General features: G+C 45.2%; 1 protein-coding gene across 1 annotated transcript in view; it reads left to right on the top strand.

Annotated features, from left to right (window-relative positions):
• Positions 1–541: 541 nt before the first annotated feature.
• cyp21a2 (cytochrome P450, family 21, subfamily A, polypeptide 2) overlaps positions 542–24838 on the top strand; it is an 89643-nt gene continuing 65346 nt past the window's right edge. The window contains exons 1-6 of the mRNA XM_070862457.1: positions 542–764; positions 2743–2832; positions 13718–13872; positions 14493–14588; positions 15268–15363; positions 17301–17411. Coding sequence (XP_070718558.1) covers positions 542–764; positions 2743–2832; positions 13718–13872; positions 14493–14588; positions 15268–15363; positions 17301–17411 — 771 coding nt within the window. The remainder of the gene's footprint in view (positions 765–2742; positions 2833–13717; positions 13873–14492; positions 14589–15267; positions 15364–17300; positions 17412–24838) is intronic.

Genomic DNA, 24838 nt, shown 5'->3' with positions numbered 1-24838 from the left:
TGAGTAGAGGCCCAACCTGCTCAACCTTTCCTCATAAGTCAACCCCCTCATCCCTGGAATCAGCCTCGTGAACCTTCTCTGAACTGTCTCCAATGCAAGTATATCCTTCCTTAAATACGGAGACCAAAACTGTACGCAGTACTCTAGAGGCTGTAAGACTGATGGGTGAGGGAGGGGCTGAGAGCTGGGTCTACAAGGGAACGGAGGAGGGTTAAAAACAGAAAATGCTGGAAATCTCAACGGGTCAGGCAGCATCTGTGGAGAGGAGGCAGAGTTAACGTCTTGGGTCGACGGCCCTTTGTCAGAACTGGAGAGTGTTTGCAAAAAAGAGGGTTGTTAGGGGTGAGGGGGTGGGGGAAGTCTGATCCAATCTATGTTTAGTGCTGTGTTGTTGAAATTTGCTGTGAAGCCTCCCTTAGCTATCATTCAGGACTAACCTGACCCTTTCAGTCTGAAGGACACTGTGTCTCAGTCCATCTCCAGCTACACCTCGCACCGGACTCACTCATCCAGTTGTCGCCACAGCTCGCAAGACCTCGCCATGATCATTGTCCTGCTCGGCATCATCGCTCTCCTGCTGACCCTAAAGTTCCGGAACGTCGGGATGCTGCAGAAGCAACGCAGCCAGCGGGAGCTGCCGGGCCCCCCCTCGCTACCCATCATCGGGAACCTGCTCGACTTCAGGAAGGGAGTCCTGCACCTCCACCTCACCCGACTGGCCAAGGCGTTCGGGCCCATCTACAGACTCAGGCTGTGGAGCCAAGGTAGGCAATTGGGTTATCGTTTGGGGAGTCTCACTGAGGGGTGTGGGGGGGGGGGCGGGGGCCATGCTGCGACAGCCAGCTGTATGTAGACAGAGTAACTGATAGAAAGTGCGGGGAGCTTTAACCCGCTTGGAGTACGGAGAGAGATATATACAGGAGTGTGGAGAGAGGTAATACATCGTCATCATCACAGGCAGTCCCTCGGAATCGAGGAAGACTTGCTTCCACTCTAAAAGTGAGTTCTCAGGTGACTGAACAGTCCAATACGGGAATTACAGTCCCTGAGACAGGTGGGACAGACATCGTCAAGGGAAAGGGAGGGTGGGACTGGTTTGCCGCACGCTCCTTCCGCTGCCTGCGCTTGGTTTCTAAATGCTCTCGGCGACGAGACTCGAGGTGCTCAGCGCCCTCCCGGATAATATATAGGAGTGAGGGGAGACCTGATTGAGGTGTATAATATTATGAGGGGCCGGGATAGAGTGGATAGGAAGGACCTGTTTCCCTTGGCAGAGGGATCAACAACTAAAGGGCATAAATTTAAAGTAATTGGTAAGGTTTAGAGGAGATTTGAGGGGAGATTTCTTCACCCAGAGGGCTGTGGGGGTCTGGAACTCACTGCCTGAAAGGGTGGTAGAGACAGAAACCCTTTTAATTTAACAAATACTTGGATGTGCACCTGAAGTGCCGTAATCTACAGAGCTACGGACCTAGAGCTGGAAATTGGGATTAGGCTGGGTAGCTCTTGGTTGGCCGGCGTGGACACGATGGGCCGAAATGGCCTCCTTCTGTGCTGTAAAGTTCTATGATTTTCTGATTCTATGAAATAGGAGTGTGGGGAGTGATAATAGTGGTGTGGAGAGTAACTACTATTGTTACTATAACCTGAGACATGTGCCTTCAATCTATCACTGTCATGTTTTTAGCCAAGTTGAACCAAACTCTGTCCTTTTACCAATTGCGTCTCTTCAAGCGAGTTATGGGGAGCGGGCAGGGAAGTGGAGCTGAGTCCATGATCGGATCAGCCATGATCGTATTAAATGGTGGAGCAGGCTCGAGGGGCCGAATGGCCAACTCCTGCTCCTATTTCTTATGTTCTTATGTTCTTATGTTCAGCAATCAGCCCAGTGGTGTATCGCTTTGCCAGTTCCCGCTCCTTCGACTTGAATGAATGCTCTTGCATAACAGGCACTATAAAGCCTCAGCTCTGAGTTTCAACTCTTGTAGAAGCCAGTATTAAAAGTCATTTTACAGATTCACAAATCATGAAATGTAGCGGCGTGGGTTAAATACGGGCTGTATGAAATGCAAGCCAAGCACTGGGTGTACACTTTAGGAGGAAGAGAGTTGAATCTCAGGAGAAGCCATGTTAAACCTGTTGTAGGACCTTGGTTAGACCGCACTTGGAGCACTGCGCTGGTCTCCATATTACAAATAGGATATTGAGGCACTGGGCAAAAGGCAGAAAGGATTGACAGGGATGATAACACAGCTGAGAGGTTACAACTATCAGGATAGAGTCAATGGGCTGGGGTTCGTTTCTCTCGAAAGAAGACTGAGGGGGGGGGTGACCTGATAGAGGTCTTCAAAATGATGAAAAGGGGTTCAATAGGGTCGGCATAGAGAAGATGTTTCCACTGGTGGGCGAGACCAGAACTAGGGGTCGTAAATACAAGATGGTCACTAATAAATCCAATAGGGAATTCAGGAGAAACATCTTTACCCAGAGAGTGGTGGGAATGTGGATCTCGCTGCCACAGGGAGTGCTTGAGGCAAGTAGTATAGATGCATTTAAGGGGAAGCTGGATAAACACACGAGGGAGACAGGAATAGAAGGATATGCTGATGGGGCGAGAGGAAACGCATTGCGAGGATCATCGACACTGGCACCAACCAGTTGGGCCGAGCGGCCTGTCTCTGTGCGGAACACTCGATGTAAGAGTCGGCATTGAAAAGTGCAAAACCCTTCTCTTCATTTCAGATATCGTTGTCCTGAACACCACGGAGCTCATTAAGGAGGCCCTGGTGAAGAGATCGGCGGACTTTGCGGGGCGTCCTCTGACTTTTGTAGGTAAGGGGCGTATTTTGAACACTGCGCGTTTAAGGTCGTGTTTCGGGGATTTACTTTTGAGGGGTAGGGGGAGGAGTGGGTGGCGGGGAGTAGGGTAATTTCCCTGAAATTATGGTTTTCCCTCCTGCCAGGATTTCTCCTAACCCTTTATTAGCTGAGGTAAGAGCGGGGAGGTTACGCTTGAACTGTATACAACACTGGTTAGTCCACAGCTGGAGTACTGCGTGCAGTTCTGGTCACCACATTACAGGAAAGATGTGATTGCACTGGAGAGGGTGCAGAGGAGATTTACCAGGATGTTGCCTGGACTGGAGAATTTTAGCTATGAGGCCAGATTGGAGAGGCTGGGTTTGTTTTCCTTGGAACAGAGGAGGCTGAGGGGCGACCATATTGAGGGTGTATAAAATTATGAGGGGCCGAGATAAAGTGGATGGGAAGGACCTGTTTCCCTTAGCAGAAGGGTCTATAACCAGGGGGCATAGATTTAAAGTAATTGGGAGGAGGTTTAGAGGAGATATGAGGGGAAATGTCTTCACCCAAAAGGTTGTGGGGGTCTGGAACTCACTGCCTGAAAGGATGGCCAAGGCAGGAACCCTCAACACATTAAAAAACTACTTGGATGTGCACTTGAAGTGCTGTAACCTGCAGGGTTATGGACCGAGAGCTGGAAAGTGAGATTAGGCTGGGTAGCTCTTGGTGGGTCAGTGCGGACACAATGGGCCGAAATGGCCTCCTTCCGTGCTGTAAATTTCTATGATTCTATGATCAGGAGCAGGTGGTCTGCCCATCCAGCAGGGGAGGTTAAGTGCCTTCAGCCCATACGTGGCTTCCAGATTGAGCAGAGGTGCAGGTGACACCTGGTCTCGCTCCCAATATATTTATTGCCACTTGGAATCATTAGACAATGGCATTCACACCTCCTTCCCCATGGTCTGCTCAAGTCTCACACTAAAGGCTGATTACTTTGGAATTAAGTAGTGGAGAGTGACCAAACAAGAGGTTACTAAGCAAAATTAGGACTCATGGGATTGGGTGTAATATACTGGCATGGATTGAGGATTGGTTAATGGACAGAAAACAGAGAGTAGGAATAAACGGGTCATTTTCGGGATGGTAGGCTGTAACCAGTGGGGTACTGCAATGATTGGTGCTTGGGCCCCAGCTATTCACAATATCAATGATTTGCCTGATGGGACCAAATGTAATATATCAAAGTCTGCAGAAGATACAAAGCTAGGTCGGAATGTAAGTTGTGAGGAGGATGCAAAGAGACTTCAAGAGGATATAGACAGGCTAAGTGAGTGGGCAAGAACATGGTAAATGGAATATAGTGTGGAAAAATGGGTAGTTATCCACTTTGGTCAGAAAAATAGAAAAGCAGAGTATTTTTTAAATGGTGAGAGATTGGGAAATGTTGGTATTCAGAGGGACCTGGATGTCCTTGTACACCAATCACTGAAAGTTAACATGCAGGTATAGCAAGAATCACTGAAAGTTAACATGCTGGTACAGCAAGCAATTCAGACAGCAAATGGCCTTTATTCCAAGAGGATTTGAGTATAAGAGCAAAGACGTCTTACTGCAATTATATAGGGCCTTGGTGAGTATTGTGCACAGTTCTGGTCTCCTTACCTAAGGAAGGACATGCTTGCCATAGAGGGAGTACATCGAAAGTTCACCAGACTGAGTCCTGGGATGGGGGGAATTGTCCTACGAGGAGAGATTGAGTAGACTGGACCTATATTCCCCAGAGTTTAGAAGAATGAGAGGTGATCTCATTGAAACATACAAAATTCTTACAGGAATTGACAGGGTTGATGCAGGGAGGATGTTTCCTCTGGCTGGGGAGGCTAGAACCAGGGGTTACAGTCTCAGAATAAGGGGTTGGCCATTTAGGACTGAGTTGAGGAGAAACCTCTTCACTTAGAAGGTGGTGTTAGCGCAAATGTACCCTTCCAAGAATCACTTGTCACTCAGAGTCGGTCCATACATCAAAACGGTTTATTACGCCGGCGGGGAGATGAAGCAACTGGTGGGTCCAGGTATCTCTCTCCACTGAACAAAGGGTTTCATGGATTTCTATCTGTTTTACAACAGTTTACTACAGTTACATCAGCCCATTTCGGCCGGACACTATCCAATCATATTGATTATAGATTCAATTAGACCAATAGGTAGAGTTAGTCTCGAAACGTAAAGTGGCTCATGTATTGCCAAGAGATGTGTTGCTAAGGGGTGTGTTGCTAGGAATTACTTATGTGTCTTGTGACATGGTCCAGGCCCCCCTTATCTTACTGTCCTTGGGTGCTGTCTTTGGGTAGCCTCCTTAGCTTAGTCCTGTTACAGAGTCGTATTGTCCTAATATTCACCATGTCTGAGGCCTGGCTGATTAGAGACATCTGCAAAGTTTGCTTGTTAGTCCTGTGTGTGGGAAACAACAATGATCAGTTTCCAGGAATGCAGTCTATTTCAGCTAACAGAAATCCCTTGAGCTTCACGGGTAGCCATTTTTATGGTATTAGAGTTACATATTTAGTTCTAACCTTATGCTACAGGTGCTGCTGCCCTAGGGGAGAATATTCCGCGATAACAACCCCCCCTTTCGGTCAAGAAGCTAGTCCTAGCCCCCTGAAACCGGCACTAATAATAATCTGTTATAGTTTTGTATCACCCGGTACGTCCTGCTTCGATGTGCTGGCCAGTCACACGATTTCAGGAGTCCCAGTTGTTTTAGATCAAATCAATATAGCTCGAATTACCCCTTTCGCCTATGACGCGAATCTCCTTGCTTATCTGAGCTTTGGTGTTAAACCTCCGTCGTTGTACATAATGTCTGCAAGACCGGCAAGCCACGATTCCCCATGCTACTGCTAGGACTAGCTGTATTCCGACCAGTATGTGTGATATAATTCGAATCCAAGGGTGGATGTTAACATTCATCCCCCAGTTCCAAACCTGTCTCCACCAATTCTCACCCTGCAGCTCTGTATCGGTGTCTTTCTCCAGTATCTCAATCTTTGTCCTCAGATGGTGGTAGAGTTTAACGGACTGTTCACTTAATTCCCTTAGTACCTCTGCTAAATGGGGAATAGGGGCCTGTTCTGGCTCGTCATAGCCCTGCAGGTGATCATGTAGTTGATCAGTGGCAGCAATGATTTCGGTATCTCTCCTTTTCACTTGGATAATGTGGGCTTGCCCTATAGTAGCGGGTCGTAGAGGTGCAAAGCAGAAGTTTGGTTGCGGGATCTGGCATTGCAAGCCGTTATACTGATATGAATCTCCATGCCTTCCCTTCCTAAGCCGGCTTGGTCTTTCTGATTCTGCACTGCCCGTTCTAACAATTCCCTCATTACCTCTTTAAGTTGTTCCACCTTTTCATTCAGCCCTTGTATATCCAGTGAGTTTACTATGGAGGTCCCGGTATTAAAGCCAGTAGCAGCGTCATTAATTATTCCCCTCTTATGCCTATGCACCTGCTCTTGTTTTCAGAACTTACTGGCACCCATGGCATCGGCAGCCTGCTGCATTACAACCTTACTTAATACACTATACAGCTTCCTTGCCCGTTCTGTACATTTGTATGCCTGAAACATTGATCAGAACAGGCACAATTTCATGCTTAACATTATCATATAATAGTTCACCTTTGTTAAGTAATACAATCCCGTTCTGCGGTCCCGATGTGATTAACGGGCATGGCAAGTAGAGGTGAAGTAGAGGTCACTATGTCGCGGTGTTGAGGTGGTGAGAAACAAAGGTACAAAGATACGGTGGCTGCTCCCACCTCTTCAAAATATCCACATATCCCCACCCCTTTTTGGCAAGTGTCCCCCAGTTGGGGATAGGGTTTAACAGGGGGCGCACAAGTGATCCCGAAAGTGCACTTATCAGGTCCCCGGGCCGCTTCCCTCCTGAGGCAGTTGACCCTGGTATCCATGGAGCAGTGTATGCATCAGTTACATTAAACAAAATCCCATAGTTTTGCTGTATCTCTCGTAGTCCATCCGGGTTATCTGATGCTTGTTTGAGTGTCGAGATCCCTAGTATCATGCTGCAGAGCTGAAGTAGTCGCTGTGATTCTGTCTCAGTGGGTGTTTTATCTGCAAATTTTAAACAGATCCTGGTCGTCACCAGGTGTTAGGTTCTGGTCTACTCATGCATGTCGAGGTCACCCTGTGAAATCGGAGGTAAGGGTTAGGTTGGGTTTGTGGACTCCACTTACCCAGCGTGGGGTACATTGGCTCTGTTGCCATAGGCGATGGTGCTATGGCTGCGCACTGCACTATCTGTTTGCTCCCTCTTTTTTTTAATCTCTTCCAGCTTATTTATCTTAGCTTTTAACTCTTGAATTTGTTTTGTTTGAGCATCTATATTTTTTAATTGTATCAGGCAAGCATTATTACATAGGCTAGTTCTGTTTTTTTTAGCCTGACTATTCCACCATTTCCTTTATCTGTCAGGTGAGTCTTCTTTATTCTATTAAGAAATCCAAATTAACAATATCCAGTATAAAACAGTTGTCAATGGAAAGGGTTAACTCCTTTACAGGTTTGTAAGAAGAGCTGATGTCATTATGTGACTTCGCGTAATCATCCAAATTTCCTTTTTTTTTTAAGTCTTTGTGCCTTCAAAACTTGCTTAGAAATTAGACATCTGTTAAAACAGCAGAAATCATTAGTAAAGCCGTCATAATAGAAGTCTTCTCATCAGAAAAGACGGCATTTTAGATTAAACTCCAATTTTTTCTTAACTTCTAATTCAGGTACTTGCCAAAGATTTTTTTTTAATTGATTTAAAACGAGACCACACATTTTTAATAGCTATTTTGTTTACTGAAATTCAATTTCGTTTTTTTTAATTTCTCTCTCAGCACAAAATCTAAACTTCCGTGCCAGTTCCATTTTCTATAAGAATTTAAAAATCAGTAAGATTTTCTAATTCCCAATTTTTTCTTTCTGTGCTGATTTCGCATAGCTTAGATCTTTTCTCCTCGTTATTTTCAAAACTCTCCTGCTTGTTTAGACTGCTCGGGACTTTTCTTGATAAATAACGTCTATTCTGGAAATCTTTTCAAACTGCAGTGAAACTTTCTCGTAATTTAAAATCATTATCAATGGGGAGTGTCTTTCATCTCTTCCAAAAAATTTTTTCAATTAAATCAATATCTTTTTCACAGCTAATATCAACTAGTATTTAGTAAGTTACGTCTTTCTTTTTTTTTAGATCTCCTTTCTTCAAATTAGGTTTTGTATTTTACACAGAGGGCTCGTGTCTCGGTAAATTTGTTAATTTAAAATCATCAGACAAGCGAAAACACTTTTCCTTTGAAATTCGTTCAATTTGTTTTCTTTCAAGGCTGCGTCTTTATCTTTTGTTTTCATAACTAGAACGTTCCCTCAAATGTTCCAGTTTCAAGGTCGTTACAATGTCCTTTTTTCTAAACTGCTAAAGCTTGCCATTTTAACTTCAGATTTAATGTAATTTTTTTTTTAGTTTGAATCTATCTCAGTATTTTGCTGTGCCTTCTCTTTAATATCATCCGAATAAATCCACGCCTGTGTTTCTAACTTAAAACTTCCTACATACAGGACAACACTACAAAGGGTTAAAAAAAACTTTCACTCTGTCTGAAAAAGTGGGTGGAGCTAAAACAAACAGGCTTCACCACTTTTCCAAACAGGCTTTCATTCATTCCACAGTCAAAAATTTTATACAAGTACTCTCACTCAAAGACAGACATTCACAAAAGTCTCTCTTCATTCAACAAAGCTTATCAGAACCCAGGCTTTTCCATCATCTGACTTAGTGACTTTTTCTGTTTCTCCGCCAAGTGGCGAGTAAGGGACCCTTCGGGTCCCCACTCTGGTTCTGATGTTATATTGGCCATTTAATACTCAGTGGAGTTTGAGGTCTTCAACCCTCAGGGGTCCGTCTGCGCACAGCGTGACTTGGAGTAAGACCACCTTGCTCTCAGAGGTCCGCCTCGCCCGACATAACTTGCAGCAGACTTTTTAATAGCTATTAAATTTAGTGATAGCTCGTTAAGGATTGGGAATAATAGAGATCTAACTCTCAGAGGTCCGCCTGCACCAGCGTGACTTGTAGTAGATCACCTCTCAGCTGTCTGCCCTTTTTAGCGTGACTTGTAGGTTTTTCTATACACTGTCGGGTTACGAATCTGCTATTACACAAACCTGCGCAATTCCTTAACGCGTTCCAAGCAATTCCCGCAGTGCCCTATTCCCCCTTAACGACTACCTATCACTGTTTTGTCTGTTAGAAACATAGAAACATAGAAAATAGGTGCAGGAGTAGGCCATTCAGCCCTTCGAGCCTGCACCGCCATTCAATGAGTTCATGGCTGAACATGAAACTTCAGTACCCCCTTCCTGCTTTCTCGCCATAACCCTTGATCCCACGAGTAGTAAGGACTTCATCTAACTCCCTTTTGAATATATTTAGTGAATTGTCCTCAACTACTTTCTGTGGTAGAGAATTCCACAGGTTCACCACTCTCTGGGTGAAGAAGTTTCTCCTCATCTCGGTCCTAAATGGCTTACCCCTTATCCTTAAACTGTGACCCCTGGTTCTGGACTTCCCCAACATTGGGAACATTCTTCCTGCATCCAACCTGTCCAAACCCGTCAGAATTTTAAACGTTTTTATGAGGTCCCCTCTCACTCTTCTGAACTCCAGTGAATACAAGCCCAGTTGATCCAGTCTTTCTTGATAGGTCAGTCCCACCATCCCGGGAATCAGTCTGGTGAATCTTCGCTGCACTCCCTCAATAGCAAGAACGTCCTTCCTCAAGTTAGGAGACCAAAACTGTACACAATACTCCAGGTGTGGCCTCACCACGGCCCTGTACAACTGTAGCAACACCTCCCTGCCCCTGTACTCAAATCCCCTCGCTATGAAGGCCAACATGCCATTTGCTTTCTTAACTGCCTGCTGTACCTGCATGCCAACCTTCAATGACTGATGTACCATGACACCCAGGTCTCGCTGCACCTTCCCCCTTCCTAATCTGTCACCATGCAGATAATAGTCTGTCTCTCTGTTTTTATGACCAAAGTGGATAACCTCACATTTATCCACATTATACTTCATCTGCCACGCATTTGCCCACTCACCTAACCTATCCAAGTCACTCTGCAGCCTCATAGCATCCTCCTCGCAGCTCACACTGCCACCCAACTTAGTGTCATCCGCAAATTTGGAGATACTACATTTAATCCCCTCGTCTAAATCATTAATGTACAGTGTAAACAGCTGGGGCCCCAGCACAGAACCTTGCGGTACCCCACTAGTCACTGCCTGCCATTCTGAAAAGTACCCATTTACTCCTACTCTTTGCTTCCTGTCTGACAACTAGTTCTCAATCCACGTCAGCACACTACCCCCAATCCCATGTGCTTTAACTTTGCACATTAATCTCTTGTGTGGGACCCTGTCGAAAGCCTTCTGAAAGTCCAAATATACCACATCAACTGGTTCTCCTTTGTCCACTTTACTGGAAACATCCTCAAAAAATTCCAGAAGATTTGTCAAGCATGATCTCCCTTTCACAAATCCATGCTGACTTGGACCTATCATGTCACCATTTTCCAAATGCGCTGCTATGACATCCTTAATAATTGATTCCATCATTTTACCCACTACTGAGGTCAGGCTGACCGGTCTATAATTCCCTGCTTTCTCTCTCCCTCCTTTTTTAAAAAGTGGGGTTACATTGGCTACCCTCCACTCGATAGGAACTGATCCAGAGTCAATGGAATGTTGGAAAATGACTGTCAATGCATCCGCTATTTCCAAGGCCACCTCCTTAAGTACTCTGGGATGCAGTCCATCAGGCCCTGGGGATTTATCGGCCTTCAATCCCATCAATTTCCCCAACACAATTTCCCGACGAATAAAGATTTCCCTCAGTTCCTCCTCCTTACTAGACCCTCTGACCCCTTTTATATCCGGAAGGTTGTTTGTGTCCTCCTTAGTGAATACTGAACCAAAGTACTTGTTCAATTGGTCTGCCATTTCTTTGTTCCCCGTTATGACTTCCCCTGATTCGGACTGCAGGGGACCTACGTTTGTCTTTACTAACCTTTTTCTCTTTACATACCTATAGAAACTTTTGCAATCCGCCTTAATGTTCCCTGCAAGCTTCTTCTCGTACTCCATTTTCCCTGCCCTAATCAAACCCTTTGTCCTCCTCTGCTGAGTTCTAAATTTCTCCCAGTCCCCAGGTTCGCTGCTATTTCTGGCCAATTTGTATGCCACTTCCTTGGCTTTAATACTATCCCTGATTTCCCTAGATAGCCACGGTTGAGCCACCTTCCCTTTTTTATTTTTACGCCAGACAGGAATGTACAATTGTTGTAATTCATCCATGCGGTCTCTAAATGTCTGCCATTGCCCATCCACAGTCAACCCCTTAAGTATCATTCGCCAATCTGTCTTAGCCAATTCACGCCTCATACCTTCAAAGTTACCCTTCTTTAAGTTCTGGACCATGGTCTCTGAATTAACTGTTTCATTCTCCATCCTAATGCAGAATTCCACCATATTATGGTCACTCTTCCCCAAGGGGCCTCGCACAATGAGATTGTTAATTAATCCTCTCTCATTACACAACACCCAGTCTAAGATGGCCTCCCCCCTAGTTGTTTCCTCGACATATTGGTCTAGAAAACCATCCCTTATGCACTCCAGGAAATCCTCCTCCACCATATTGCTTCCAGTTTGGCTAGCCCAATCTATGTGCACATTAAAGTCACCCATTATAACTGCTGCACCTTTATTGCATGCACTCCTAATTTCCTGTTTGATGCCCTCCTCAACATCACTACTACTGTTTGGAGGTCTGTACACAACTCCCACTAACATTTTTTGCCCGTTAGTGTTCTGCAGCTCTACCCATATAGATTCCACATCATCCAAGCTAATGTCTTTCCTAACTATTGCATTAATCTCCTCTTTAACCAGCAATGCTACCCTACCTCCTTTTCCTTTTTTTCTATCCTTCCTGAATGTTGAATACCCCTGGATGTTGAGTTCCCAGCCCTGATCATCCTGGAGCCACTTCTCCGTAATCCCAATGACATCATATTTGTTAACATCTATTTGCACACTTAATTCATCCACTTTATTGCGGATACTCCTTGCATTAAGACACAAAGCATTCAGGCTTGCTTTTTTAACACCCTTTGTCCTTTTAGAATTTTGCTGTACAGTGGCCCTTTTTGTTCTTTGCCTTGGGTTTCTCTGCCCTCCACTTTTCCTCATCTCCTTTCTGTCTTTTGCTTTTGCCTCATTTTTGTCTCCCTCTGTCTCCCTGCATAGGTTCCCATCCCCCTGCAATATTAGTTTAACTCCTCCCCAACAGCACTAGCAAACACTCCCCCTAGGACATTGTTTCCGGTCCTGGCCAGGTGCAGACCGTCCGGTTTGTACTGGTCCCACCTCCCCCAGAACCGGTTCCAATGCCCCAGGAATTTGAATCCCGCCTCACAGGTTGGATATTGTGTCAGCCTCCGGACACCACCTGGTCCCTTTCTGCCAGGGTTTGTTGCCCTCCCTTTCTTACTGGGTCCGGGAGGTGTTGCTTGGTTTCACGTCTCAGGGGGGGTTCTTTATGCCTACTTGATCCTGGCCATCACGTGGGACTAAATCCTCTTAATTCAGGCTCAGGCTAGGTGTGTGAGATACTGGACCATCCATCCGTGTCGATCAACCTGTGCGTTCACCTCCCGCACCCCACGTTTTTTTTTTCTTGGACATATACTCACCCGGACTCTCCAGGGGTGTCCTTTAAGGGCCTCGGCAATATCCTGCCAACTACGCCATTGTTAGCGCAAATGTACCCTTCCAAGAATCACTCGTCACTCAGAGTCGGTCCATACATCAAAACGGTTTATTACGCCGGCGGGGAGATGAAGCAACTGGTGGGTCCAGGTATCTCTCTCCGTTAAACAAAGGGTTTCATGGATTTTTATCTGTTTTACAACAGTTTACTACAGTTACATCAGCCCATTTTGGCCGGACACTATCCAATCATACTGATTATAGATTCATTTAGATCAATAGGTAGAGTTAGTCTCTAAACGTAAAGTGGCTCATGTATTGCCAAGAGATGTGTTGCTAAGGGGTGTGTTGCTAGGAATTACTCATGTATCTTGTGACATGGTCCAGGCCCCCCTTATCTTACTGTCCTTGGGTGCTGTCTTTGGGTAGCCTCCTTATCTTAGTCCTGTTACAGAGTCATATTGTCCTAACATTCACCAGAACATTTTGTCTGAGGCCTGGCTGATTAGAGACATCTACAAAGTTTGCTTGCTAGTCCTGTGCGTGGGAAACAACAATGATCAGTTTCCAGGAATGCGGTCTATTTCAGCTAACAGAAATCCCTTGAGCTTCACGGGTAGCCATTTTTATGATATTAGAGTTACATATTTAGTTCTAACCTTATGCTACAGGTGCCGCTGCCCTAGGGGAGAATTTTCCGCTATAACAGTGGTGAATCTTTGGAATTCTCTACCCCAGAGAGCTGTGGTGGCTCAGTCTTTGGGCACGTTCAAGACAGAGATCGATAGGTTTTGGGATATTAAGAGAATCAAGGGATATGGGAATAGCGCAGGAAAGTGGAGTTGAGGTCGAAGATCATGATCTCATTGAATGGCGGAGCAGGCTCGAGGGGCCGAATGGCCGACTCCTGTTCCTGTTTCTTATGTTCTTATGTTACAGGCCCTGCCCGATTTTCAGCCCCGTTGATTTCGGGGAGGGTGGGAGGTCCAACAGTCTATGCTCTCCTGCCCGAGGTGGGTTTCCGCCTCCCCCCCTGCCCAGCGTCTCTGAGCCGATTGCCTCAATCTGTCCCTGTCTGCTGCAGGAAACTTCATATCCTTCGGAGGGAAGGACTTGGCCCTCGGAGACTACACCATCACCTGGAAGACCCAGAAGAAGCTGGCACACAGTGCGATGCAGTGGTGTCGCACTACCACCCTCGAGGCTGTGGTGGTGGGAGAGGCTCAGAAGCTGTGTGAGGTACGGCCGGGAACTGTTGACGGTTAGAGGCACGGTGGGCCGAAAGAATTGGTGCCATTGTGGCACCACCATCGCCTGACGGACTGCAGTAGTCCTAGGAGGAGGTTCTCCACCACCATCACCTGACGGACTGCAGTAGTCCTAGGAGGAGGTTCTCCACCACCATCACCTGACGGACTGCAGTAGTCCTAGGAGGAGGTTCCCCACCACCATCTCAGGGCGCCCAGCCATGGGCAATAAATACCGGCCTTATCAGTGATACCCACACCCCGAGAACAAATGATTATACAAGGCCCAGTCCCACAATCTAGCTTAAGGAATAGCTCGAGCAGGGTTTAAACCCAGGGTTGATGCAGGCTCTGTCTGTAAGTATCATCTATGGGCAGGGTGTGCGTAGGAGTGGGTGGGCTTTACTGTAAATTTTCAGATACATGATATCGTCATGAGACTCACATAATGTAACCTTACAGGCACGTCACATACTGCAGTGTCAGCCGTGGCTCAGTGGGCAGTACACTCGACTCTGAGTCAGAAGGTTGTGGGTTCAAGTCCCATCCAGGGACTTGAGCACATAAATCTAGGCTGACACTGCAATGCTTGTGTTTTTCTAAGTGTTGCAGGATATTTTATTCACAAGGGAACCAACGTTAGCACAAACATATTTGGAGCTCATCAGGATGAAAGCAAATGGACTGAGCCAGCACATTTCAGACCAGGTAATTAAAAAAAAACATTATTTCACGGGATGTGGGTGTCGCTGGCAAGGTCGGCATTTATTGCCCTTCCCTAATTGCCCCTTGAGAAGGTGTCGGTGAGCCCCACAAACAACAAGGTGATAATGACCAGATAATCTGTTTTTTGTGATGTTGATTGAGGGATAAATATTGGCCCAGAACACCGGGGGTAACTCCCCCTGCTCTTCTTTATGTTCAAGTCCATTCCAGGGACTTGGACATAAAAATCTAGGCTGACACTCCAGTGCAGTGCTGAGGGAGTGCTGCACTGTCGGAGGTGCTGTCTTTCAGAGGAGACGTTAAACCGAGGCCCCGTCTGCTCTCTCAGGCGGGCGGAAAAGATCCCGCGGCACTATTCCAAAGAAGAGCAGGGGGAGTTACCCCCGGTGTTCTGGGCCAATATTTATCCCTCAATCAACATCACAAAAAACAGATGATCTGGTCATTATCACATTGCTGTTTGTGGGAGCTTGCTGTGTGCCAATTGGCTGCCGCGTTTCCCACATTCCAACAGTGACTGTACTCCAATAGTACTTCATTGGCTGTAAGGGGCATTGAGACGTCCGGTGGTCGTGAAAGGCGCTGTATAAATGCAAGTCTTTTTGCAGAACTGGGAGGGAATGTTCCTTTAATAATCCGACTCTTATTGCCACTGCCCTAGGTGTTCCAGAGCTACAAGGGGGCCCCAGTGGACCCCACCACGGATTTGTCCATGTCCGTCTGCAATGTGATCTCCTCGCTGATCTTTGGCACAACGGTAAATACCTACAAAGAGCCTTTTGGCATTTTATTCCAGGGCTATGTCCATCAACGTTGCCTGCTGGGCTCTGCTGCACTATCACTGTTGCGTTACCCGGCTTGTCTTCCCGTGTAGGTGAGGGCGGGATAGCAATGGGTCATCTCGGGATAATCCCAGTGATCCCTGGAGCTGGTGACCAGGGTAACTCTCCTCTCTGACTGTCCCCCTGTGTTTCCTCTGCTCCTCTCTCTGCAGCTCATAAACTGGCAAGTCAGCAGGTCACATTTGCAACCTGACTCCAGGCCTGAAACATACGAACATGAGATCTAGGAGCAGGAGTCGGCCATTTGGCCCCTCGAGCCTGCTCCGCCGTTCAATAAGATCATGGCTGATCTGATCATGGACTCAGCTCCACTTCCCTGCCCGCTCCCCATAACCCTTCACTCCCTAATCGCTCAAAAATCTGTCTATCTCCGCCTTAAGTATATTCAATATCCTAGCCTCCACAGCTCTCTGGGGCAGAGAATTCCACAGATTTACAACCCTCTGAGAGAAGAAATTCCTCCTCATCTCTGTTCTAAATGGGCGACCTCTTATTCTGAGACTATGCCCCCTAGTTCTAGGTTCCCCCACGAGGGGAAACGTCCTCTCGGCATCTACCCTGAGCAGCCTCTCAGTATCTTACACGTTTCAATACGATCACCTCTCAGTCTTCTAAAATAGCAACCACGCATCAGCATGAAAGGTTCAGTGGACTGGAATTAGGAGCAGGAGGAGGCCATTCGCTCCTCGAGCCTGCTCCGCAGATCAATAAGATCATGGCTGATCTTTGACCTTAACTCCACTCTCCCACCCGATCCCCATATCCCTTGATTGCCCCAGAGTCTAAAAGTCTATTGATCTCGGTCTTGAATATACTCAAAGACTGAGCATCCTGTGGAGTAGAGAATTCCTGAGGTTCACAACCCTCTGAGTAAGGAAAGCATTGCCCGGCAGACCTGCAGTTTTCTCTTATAATGCACGTCTCCCAATGAACACACAATTCCAGTTCCTTCAAGTGGAATAATTATTCAGCTAATATTGGAAATTTACGGGAGAGACAGTGCGGTCGATGGGAACACACAGGGTCAGTGGGCGATGTTGGACTGCTTTCTTGTTCTTTTTTGTTTTGTTGCTTTAAGCGTCAGATGGCAGCCACTCAGCTGTAGTAATGTCAGCATCAGATCTTTATTTAAACCTTCACACTACACAAAAACCAGAATGAAAGTTACTGAGACATACACTTCACAAAACCAGTGCACGCTCCCTGAGAAAGACACTCCAAACCTCGTGCCTCTGCTCAGTGTGTGCTCACCACACTTATACAAAATGTGGACTAGAATGGCTGAATGACTCTCGACATTCAATACATACTATCATCATCATTATAGGCAGTCCCTCGAAATCGAGGAAGACTTGCTTCCCCTCAAAAAGTGAGTTCTCAGGTGACTGAACAGTCCAATACGAGAACCACAGACTCTGTCACAGGTGGGACAGATAGTCGTTGAGGGAAGGGGTGGGTGGGACAGGTTTGTCGCACGCTCCTTCCGCTGCCTGCGCTTGATTTCTGCACGCTCTCGGCGATGAGACTCGAGGCGCTCAGCGCCCTCCCGGATGCACTTCCTCCACTTAGGGCGGTCTTTGGCCAGGGACTCCCAGGTGTCAGTGGGGATGTTGCACTTTATCAGGGAGGCTTCGAGGGTGTCCTTGAAACATTTCCTCTGCCCACCTTTGGCTCGTTTGCCGTGAAGGAGTTCCAAGTAGAGCGCTTGCTTTGGGAGTCTCGCGTTTGGCATGCGGGCGATGTGGGTCAGTGTGGGTCAGTGGAACAATGCGGTGGGTGGACATAAGTCAATGGGCACCATTTGAAGTTTGTCGTTCTTTACATTGTGCCTTTCATATTTTGGCGCTGCCAGTACGAGAAAAATGATGACGAGTTTCAGGATATACACGACTGCATATTGACGCTGGTTAAGCTCTTTGGGTCACCCTCAATCGATCATATCGAGATGTTTCCTCTTCTACAGGTAAGAAAGACAGAAGATCGCTTTTATTACTGATTGTAACTCAGGGTGCTCAGTGCAGAGGCTGTAGGGAAAACAGGGTCTCTCACACTGTTTGTAACATGCCAGTGGTCCTGAGTACCACACCCGAGCGGCCAGTCTGTCGACTTCAATGCAAATAAAAATGAGGCGAGTTACAAAATGGGCAGCCGATAGTCAAAATCTACACATGATGTCCGCACGTATCAGTGGCACCCCAGGCACTGGATGCCTGCGAATATCACTGGAGTTTCAGGCACTGGATGTGTGTGAATATCACTGGAGTTTCAGGCACTGGATGTGTGTGAATATCACTGGAGTTTCAGGCACTGTATGTGTGCGCATATCACTGGAGCTCCAGGCACTGTATGTGTGTGAATATCACTGGAGTTTCAGACATTGGATGCCTGTGAATATCACTGGAGTTTCAGACATTGGTTGCCTGTGAATAGCACTGGAGTTTCATGCACTCGATGTGTGTGAATATCACTGGAGTTTCAGGCATTGGGTGCCTGTGAATATCACTGCAGTTTCACGCACTGGATGTGTGTGCATATCACTGGAGTTTCAGGCACTGGATGTGTGTGAATATCACAGGAGTTTCAGGCACTGGATGTGTGTGAATATCACTGTGGTTTCAGGCATTGGATGTTTGTGAATATCACTGGAGTTTCAGAACCTGTATGTGTGAATATCACTGGGATTTTGGGCATTGTATTTGTGTGTATATCACTGGAGTTTCAGGCAATGTATGTGTGTCAATATCACTGCAGTTTCAGGTACTGGATGTGTGAATATCACTGGGGTTTCAGACACTGTGTGTGTGTGAATATCACTGCAGTTTCAGACACGATGTGTGTGAATTTCACTGGAGTTTCAGACACTGGATGTGTGTGAATATCACCGGAGCTTCAGGCACTGGATGTGTGTGAATATCACTGGAGTTTCAGGCAATGTATGTGTATGAATATCACTGGAGTTTCAGACACTGGATGTGTGTGAATATCATTGGAGATTCAGACACTGTATGTGTGTGAATATCTGTGCAGTTTCAGGCACGATGTGTGTGAATATCACTGGAGTATGAGGCAATGTATGTGTGTGAATACCACTAGAGTTTCAGACACTGTATGTGTGTGAATACCACTAGAGTTTCAGACACTGGATGTGTGAATATCATTGAAGTTACAGGCACTGGATGTGTATGAATATCACTGGAGTTTCAGGTACTGTATTTGTGTGAATATCACTGGTGTTTCAGGCACTGGATGTGTGTGAATATCACTGGAGTTTCAGACATTATGTGTGTGAACATCACTGGATATTCAGGCAATGTATTTGTGTGAATATCACTGAAGTTACAGGCACTGGATTTGTGTGAATATCACTGGAGTTTCAGGCACTGGATGTGTGTGAATATAACTGGAGTTTCAGACCCAGTATCTGTGTGAATATCACTGTGGTTTTAGGCATTGGATGTTTGTGAATATCACTGGAGTTTCAGAACCTGTATGTGTGAATATCACTGGGATTTCGGGCATTGTATTTGTGTGTATATCACTGGAGTTTCAGGCAATGTATGTGTGTCAATATCACTGCAGTTTCAGGTACTGGATGTGTGAATATCACTGGGGTTTCAGACACTGTATGTGTGTGAATATCACTGCAGTTTCAGACACGATGTGTGTGAATTTCACTGGAGTTTCAGACACTGGATGTGTGTGAATATCATGGGAATTTCAGGCACTGTATGTGTGTGAATATCACTGGAGTTTCAGGCAATGTATGTGTATGAATATCACTGGAGTTTCAGACACTGGATGTGTGTGAATATCATTGGAGGTTCAGACACTGTATGTGTGTGAATATCAGTGCAGTTTCAGGCACGATGTGTGTGAATATCACTGGAGTATGAGGCAATGTATGTGTATGAATATCACTGGAGTTTCAGACACTGTATGTGTGTGAATACCACTAGAGTTTCAGACACTGGATGTGTGAATATCATTGGAGTTACAGGCACTGGATGTGTATGAATATCACTGGAGTTTCAGGTACTGTATTTGTGTGAATATCACTGGTGTTTCAGGCACTGAATGTGTGTGAATATCACTGGAGTTTCAGACAATATATGTGTGTGAACATCACTGGATATTCAGGCAATGTATTTGTGTGAATATCACTGAAGTTACAGGCACTGGATTTGTGTGAATATCACTGGAGTTTCAGGCACTGGATGTGTGTGAATATTACTGCAGTTTCAGGCACTGGACGTGTGAATATCACTGGAGTTTCAGACATTGTACATGTGTGAATATCACTGCAGTTTCAGGCACGAAGTGTGTGAATACCACTGGAGTTATATGCACTGGATGTGTGAATATCACTGGAGTTTCAGGTACTGTATTTGTGTCAATATCACTTGATGTTTCAGGCAATGTATGGGTATGAATATCACTGGAGTTTCAGACACTGGATGTGTGTGTATATCACTGGAGATTCAGGCAATGTATGTGTATTAATATCACTGGAGTTTCAGACACTATGTGTGTGAATACCACTAGAGTTTCAGACACTGGATGTGTGTGAATATCATTGGAGTTTCAGACACTGGGTGTGTGTGAATATCACTGGAGTTTCAGGCACTGGATGTGTGTGAATTTCACTGGAGTTACAGGCACTGGATATGTGTGAACATCACTGGAGTTACAGGCACTGGATGTGTGTGAATATCACTGGAGTTTCAGGTACTGTATTTGTGTGAATATCACTGGAGTTTCAGGCAGTGGATGTGTGTGAATATCACTGGGGTTTCAGTCAATGTATGTGTGTGAATATCACTGAAGTTACAGGCACTGGATTTGTGTGAATATCACTGGAGTTTCAGGCACTGGATGTGTGAATATCACTGGAATTTCAGGCAATATATGTGTGTGTATATCACTGGAGTTTCAGGCAATGTATGTGTGTGTGTATTACTGCAGTTTCCGATACTCGATGTGTGAATATCACTGGAGTTTCAGACATTGTACATGTGTGAATATCACTGCAGTTTCAGGCACGGTGTGTGTGAATATCATTGGAGTTACAGGCACTGGATGTGTGAATATCACTGGATTTTCAGGTACTGTATTTGTGTGAATATCACTGGAGTTTCTGGCAATGTATGTGTATGAATATCAATGGAGTTGCAGATACTGGATGTGTATGTATATCACTGGATTTTCAGGCAATGTATTTGTGTGAATATTACTGGATTTTTAGGCACTGCATGTGTGTGAATATCACTGGAGTTTCAGGCTCTGGATGTGTGTGAATTTCACTGGAGTTATAGGCACTGGATGTATGTGAATATCACTGGAATTTCAGGCACTGTATTTGTGTGAATACTACTGGTGTTACAGGCACCAGATGTGTGTGAATATCACTGAAGTTACAGGCACTGGACGTGTGTGAATATCACTGGAGTTTCAGGCACTGGTTGTGTGTGAGTATCACTGTAGTTTCGGGCAATGGATGTGTGTGACTCTCACTGGAGTTTCAGACACTGTATGTGTGTGAATATCACAGGACTTACAGGCACTGGATGTGTGTGAATATCACTGGAGTTTCAGGCAATGTATTTGTGTGAATATCACAGGACTTACAGGCACTGGATGTGTGTGAATATCACTGGAGTTTCGGACAGTGGATGTGTGTGAATATCACTGGAGTTTCAGGCACTGGATGTGTGTGAATATCACTCGAGTTTCAGACACTAGATGTGTGTGAATATCACTGGCATTTCAGACATTTGATGCCTGTGAATATCACTGCAGTTTCAGGAACTGAATGTGTGTGAATATCATTGGAGTTTCAGGCACTGGATATGTGTGAATAATACTGGTGTTTCAGACACTGGATGTGTATAACATCACTGTAGTTTCAGGCACTGGATCTGTATGAATATCACTGTGGTTTCATGCACTGGATGTGTGTGAATATCACATGGATTTTCAGACCCAGTATCTGTGTGAATATCACTGTGGTTTCATGCACTGGATGCCTGTGAATATCACTGGAGTTTCAGACAGTGGATGCGTATGAATATCACTGTGTTTCAGGCACTGGATGTGTGTGAATATCACTGGAGTTTCAGGCAATGTATTTGTGTGAAAATCACTGGAGTTTCAGGAAATGGATGTGTGTGAATATCACTGGAGTTTCAGACACTGGATGTGCGTGAATATCACCGGAGTGTCAGGCACGGAATGTGTGTGAATATCACTGGAGTTTCAGACACTGGATGTGTGTGAATATCACTGGAATTTCAGACATTGGATGCCTGTGAATATCACTGAAGTTTCAGGAACTGAATCTGTGTGTATATCACTGGAGTTTCAGGCACTGGATGTCTGTGAATATCACTGGACTTTCAGACACTGGATGTGTATGATTATCACTGGAGTTTCAGACAATGGGTGTGTGTGAATATCACTGGTGTTTCAGACACTGGATGTGTATAACATCACTGTAGTTTCAGGCACTGGATAAGTATGAATATCACTGTAGTTTCAGGCACTGGATGTGTGTGAATATAACTGGAGTTTCAGACCCAGTATCTGTGTGAATATCACTGTGGTTTCATGCACTGGATGTGTGTGAATATCACTGGAGTTTCAGACCCAGTATCTGTGAATATCACTGTGGTTTCATGCACTGGATGCCTGTGAATATCACTGGAGTTTCAGACAGTGGATGTGCATGAATATCGCTGTAGTTACAGGTGCTGGATGTGTGCGAATATACCTGGAGTTTCAGACCCAGTATCTGTGTGAATATCACTGTGGTTTCATGCACTGGTTGCCTTTGAATATCACTGGAGTTCAGACACTGGTGGTGTATGAATATCACTGTGGTTTCATGCACTGGATGTTCGTGAATATCACTGCAGTTTCAGGCACTGGATGTGTGAATATCACTGGAGTTTCAGACATTGTATGTGTGTGAATGTCACTGCAGTTTCAGGCACGATGTGTGTGAATATCACTGGGGTTACAAACACTGGATGTGTGAATATCACTGGAGTTTCAAGTACTGGATGTGTGTGAATATCACAGGAGTCTCAGGCAATGTATGTGTATGACTATCACTGGATTTTCTGGCACTGGATTTTGTGAATATCACTGGATTATTAGGCACTGTATGTGTGTGCATATCACTGGAGTTTCAGGCTCTGGGCGTGTCCAAATTTCACTGGAGTTATAGGCACTGGATGTATGTGAATATCACTGGAGTTTCAGGCACTGTATGTGTGTGAATATCACAGGACTTACAGGCACTGGATGTGTGTGAATATCACTGGAGTTTCAGGCAATGTGTGTGTGTGAATATCACTGGAGTTTCAGACACTGGATGTGTGTGAATATCACTGGAGCTTCAGGCTCTGGATGTGTGAATTTCACTGGAGTTATAGGCACTGGATGTATGTGAATATCACTGAAGTTACATGCACTGGACGTGTGTGAATATCACTGGACTTTCAGGCACTGGTTGTGTGTGAGTATCACTGTAGTTTCAGGCACTGGATGTGTGTGAATATCACTGGAGTTTCAGGCAATGTATTTGTGTGAAAATCACTGGAGTTTCAGGCAATCTATTTGTGTGAATATCACTGGAGTTTCAGACACTGAATGTGCGTGAATATCACCGGAGCTTCAGGCACTGGATGTGTGTGAATATCACTGGAGTTTCAGACACTGGATGTGTGTGAATATCGCTGGAATTTCAGACATTGGATGCCTGTGAATATCACTGAAGCTTCAGGAACTGAATGTGTGTGAATATCACTGGAGTTTCAGGCACTGGATGTGTGTGAATATTACTGGAGTTTCAGACACTAGATGTGTATGATTATCACTGGAGTTTCAGACACAGGATGTGTGTGAATATCACTGGGGTTTCAGACATTGGATGCCTGTGAATATCATTGGAGTTTCAGGCACTGGATGTGTGTGAATATCACTGGTGTTTGAGACACTGGATGTGTATAACATCACTGTAGTTTCAGGCACTGGATCTGTATGAATATCACTCTAGTTTCGGGCACTGGATGTGTGTGAATATAACTGGAGTTTCAGACCCAGTATCTGTGTGAATATCACTGTGGTTTCATGCACTGGATGCCTGTGAATATCACTGGAGTTTCAGACAGTGGATGTGTATGAATATCACTGTAGTTTCAGGTGCTGGATGTGTGTGAATATAACTGGAGTTTCAGGCAATGTATGTGTGTGAATATCACTGTGGTTTCATGCACTGGATGCCTGTGAATATCACTGGAGTTTCAGACACTGGAGGTGTATGAATATCACTGTAGTTTCAGGCACTGGATGTGTGTGAATTTAACTGGAGTTTCAGACCCAGTATCTGTGTGAATATCACTGTGGTTTCATGCACTGGATGTGTGTGACTATCACTGGATTTTCAGACACTATGTTTGTGAATATGATGGGAATTACAGGCACTGGATGCGTGTGATTATCACTGGAGTTTCAAGCAATGTATTTGTGTGAATTTCACTGGAGTTTCAGGCACTGGATGTGTGTGAATATCACTGGAGTTTCAGACACTGGATGTGTGTGAATATCACTGGTGATTCAGATATTGGATGCCTGTGAATATCACTGGAGTTTCAGGCACTGGGTATGTGTGAATATAGCTGGAGTTTAAACCCAGTATCTGTGAGAATATCATTGTGGCTTCAGGCACTGGATGTTTGTGAATATCACTGGAGTTTCAAAACCTGTATGTGTGAATATCACTGGCATTTCAGGCATTGTATGTGTGTGTATATCACTGGAGTTTAAGGCAATGTATGTGTGTGAATATCACTGCAGTTTCAGATACTGGATGTGTGAATATCACTGGGGTTTCAGACACTGTATGTGTGTGAATATCACTGCAGTTTCAGGCACTGGATGTTGTGAATATCATTGGATTATTAGGCACTGTATGTGTGTGAATATCACTGGAGTTTCAGGCACTGGATGTGTGTGAATATCACTGGAGTTTCAGACGCTGGATGTGTGTGAGTATCACTGTAGTTTCAGACACTGGATGTATGTGACTCTCACTGGAGTTTCAGACACTATGTGTGTGAATATCACAGGACTTACAGGCACTGGGTGTATGTGAATATCACTGGAGTTTCAGGCAATGCATTTGTGTGAATATCACTGGAGTTTCAGGCAATGTATGTGTGTGAATATCACTGGAGTTTCAGACACTGGATGTGTGTGAATATCACTGGAGTTATAGGCACTGGATGTATGTGAATATCACTGGAGTTTCAGGCACTGCAGGTGTATGAATACTACTGGTGTTACAAGCACTAGATGTGTGTGAATATCACTGAAGTTACAGGCACTGGA

The sequence above is a fragment of the Pristiophorus japonicus genome, chromosome 19 (assembly GCF_044704955.1).
Source record: "Pristiophorus japonicus isolate sPriJap1 chromosome 19, sPriJap1.hap1, whole genome shotgun sequence".
Lineage (NCBI taxonomy): Eukaryota > Metazoa > Chordata > Chondrichthyes > Pristiophoridae > Pristiophorus > Pristiophorus japonicus.
The sequence above is the reverse complement of the archived record's forward strand: the minus strand, read 5'-3'. Positions and strand labels throughout refer to the sequence as shown.